Source organism: Etheostoma spectabile, chromosome 1, assembly GCF_008692095.1.
Source record: "Etheostoma spectabile isolate EspeVRDwgs_2016 chromosome 1, UIUC_Espe_1.0, whole genome shotgun sequence".
NCBI classification, from domain to species: Eukaryota; Metazoa; Chordata; class Actinopteri; order Perciformes; family Percidae; genus Etheostoma; species Etheostoma spectabile.
The window spans coordinates 12,391,384-12,393,070 of NC_045733.1; the positions used below are offsets into that span (position 1 = coordinate 12,391,384).

Genomic DNA, 1,687 nt, shown 5'->3' on the forward strand with positions numbered 1-1,687 from the left:
AAGTGCTTTGAGTAGTTGTTAAGACTGGAAAAGCGCTATATAAATACAGCACATTTACTATGAAAGTCTTGCGGTCAAAACCTGTATCATGTTTTGGAATTGGGTTATTTCATTTATTTTGTTGTTTGAATAGCCATTGCAATTTTCATTTATTCATTTAATAAACATGTTTTTTCCAGTGGTTTAAAGTCAGAAGGGTTTTGGTTTTCTAATGTTCAGGCCAAGGTTTCTTAAATACCCTGAAAAAGAATTGGCAACATCTTGACCTGTCACAGTAGGAAAAGCATAGGGTGTAAATAATAAAATAAATAATAACTGAATTCCATTTACCTGCTTCAGTTTCACGGTCATGTGATATACTTGCTGGCTCACTGTCCAAGCTTACTGGGACACTTAGAAAAAGGTTTTATTAATGTACGTCCTTCTATAATGTGTCAAAATGTAAGGAAGCATGCAAAGTTAGTGCATAATTCCTTTACCAAATGTATTGAATACATGAATCTATTGTGAAGAATTATAACGTAAATGAATGTAGATCCTACCATTGAATTTTTTTTTAGCTCTAAATCATGGGGGGGCTAGGGAGAGGAATGGCTGGGGGCAGAGAAGGGGAGGACTCCATGTTGATGCGCCAATGGGGAAAGACATCCTCATCCAGCGTTTCTCTCACGTGGGCACCGCTGTCAATCAATCCAGCGCGTCATGAGTCTCATTCACAGGTGATATCTATTAGCTTACCTCATATGCTGTCAGGTGTCGCGTTTGTGGAGCATCACACTGTTTCCTGCCTGTGGGAAATATTTTTGTTGCGGTTTGGACAAGCTGCAGTCCGCTTTGCAGATGCCATGTCTGAGCAGTGAGCATGGCGGAAAATCTACTGGAGTACGGCTACCTGGAGGGCGAGGTTATCGGAGAGCATTTCGCCGAGGACGCGGTGGGTATCGTCGTTTAAAGTGAATGAAAAAGGGTGCCGTGACGTTTGTTAAGTTTGTACGCACGTACACTAGGACTGACAAAGGAGCATTGTGACGTTGGACAAACAAGCGCAAACATAAGCTATGCTATGTGTTGTCGTTATGTCACTAAACGTTATGTCCATAATCAGTGAGCCACCTCCCATCTAATATGCTGAGTGACTTGGAGCCAATCAGGCGTACTGCGTGTCGTGATTTAAGTATTATGGACACAGTGTGTTTCTAAATTGGGGTACAGGCTCTATAACTGATGGTAAAACCCTGTATAATAATGTATAGATGGGCTAATGACCTGAAACCTCAGGCCAGCTACATGTTAAACTATGAGTTGTGTCTGGGTCGAATCAAATCACACACGTATTAAAATGTCTCACTAAGATATTCACAAGCTATATTAACAATTGTGTTTAGAAGTAAGTTCTGTCCAAGCAGTCCATACCTTCTGGTCATTTAATTTTTAGGTAGCCTATCAAACCAATACTTGAGAATGTTTCATTGTAAAGCAGATCAATTAAAAATACTACCAGTCTTGCATGTTGTTAAATCACCATATACCCAGATGGGTGTCAAATTAAAGGAAAAGTCTACAGTACATTAAGATGTTGCACCACCAGAACAGCATTATTGCTACTCTGGTGGCTCCACACATCGCTTGAGGGAACACCACTCATCTAAAAGATATTCACTTATTTAGTGTTTTGATGATTTTTTTT

At 39.8% G+C, this 1,687-nt stretch overlaps 1 protein-coding gene across 1 annotated transcript in view; it reads left to right on the top strand.

Annotated features, from left to right (window-relative positions):
• The first annotated feature begins 662 nt into the window (after positions 1-662).
• The window catches only part of pabpn1l (PABPN1 like, cytoplasmic), a 3,591-nt gene continuing 2,566 nt past the window's right edge, over positions 663-1,687 (top strand). The window contains exon 1 of the mRNA XM_032529920.1: positions 663-934. Coding sequence (XP_032385811.1) covers positions 863-934 — 72 coding nt within the window. The 5' untranslated portion in view covers positions 663-862. The remainder of the gene's footprint in view (positions 935-1,687) is intronic.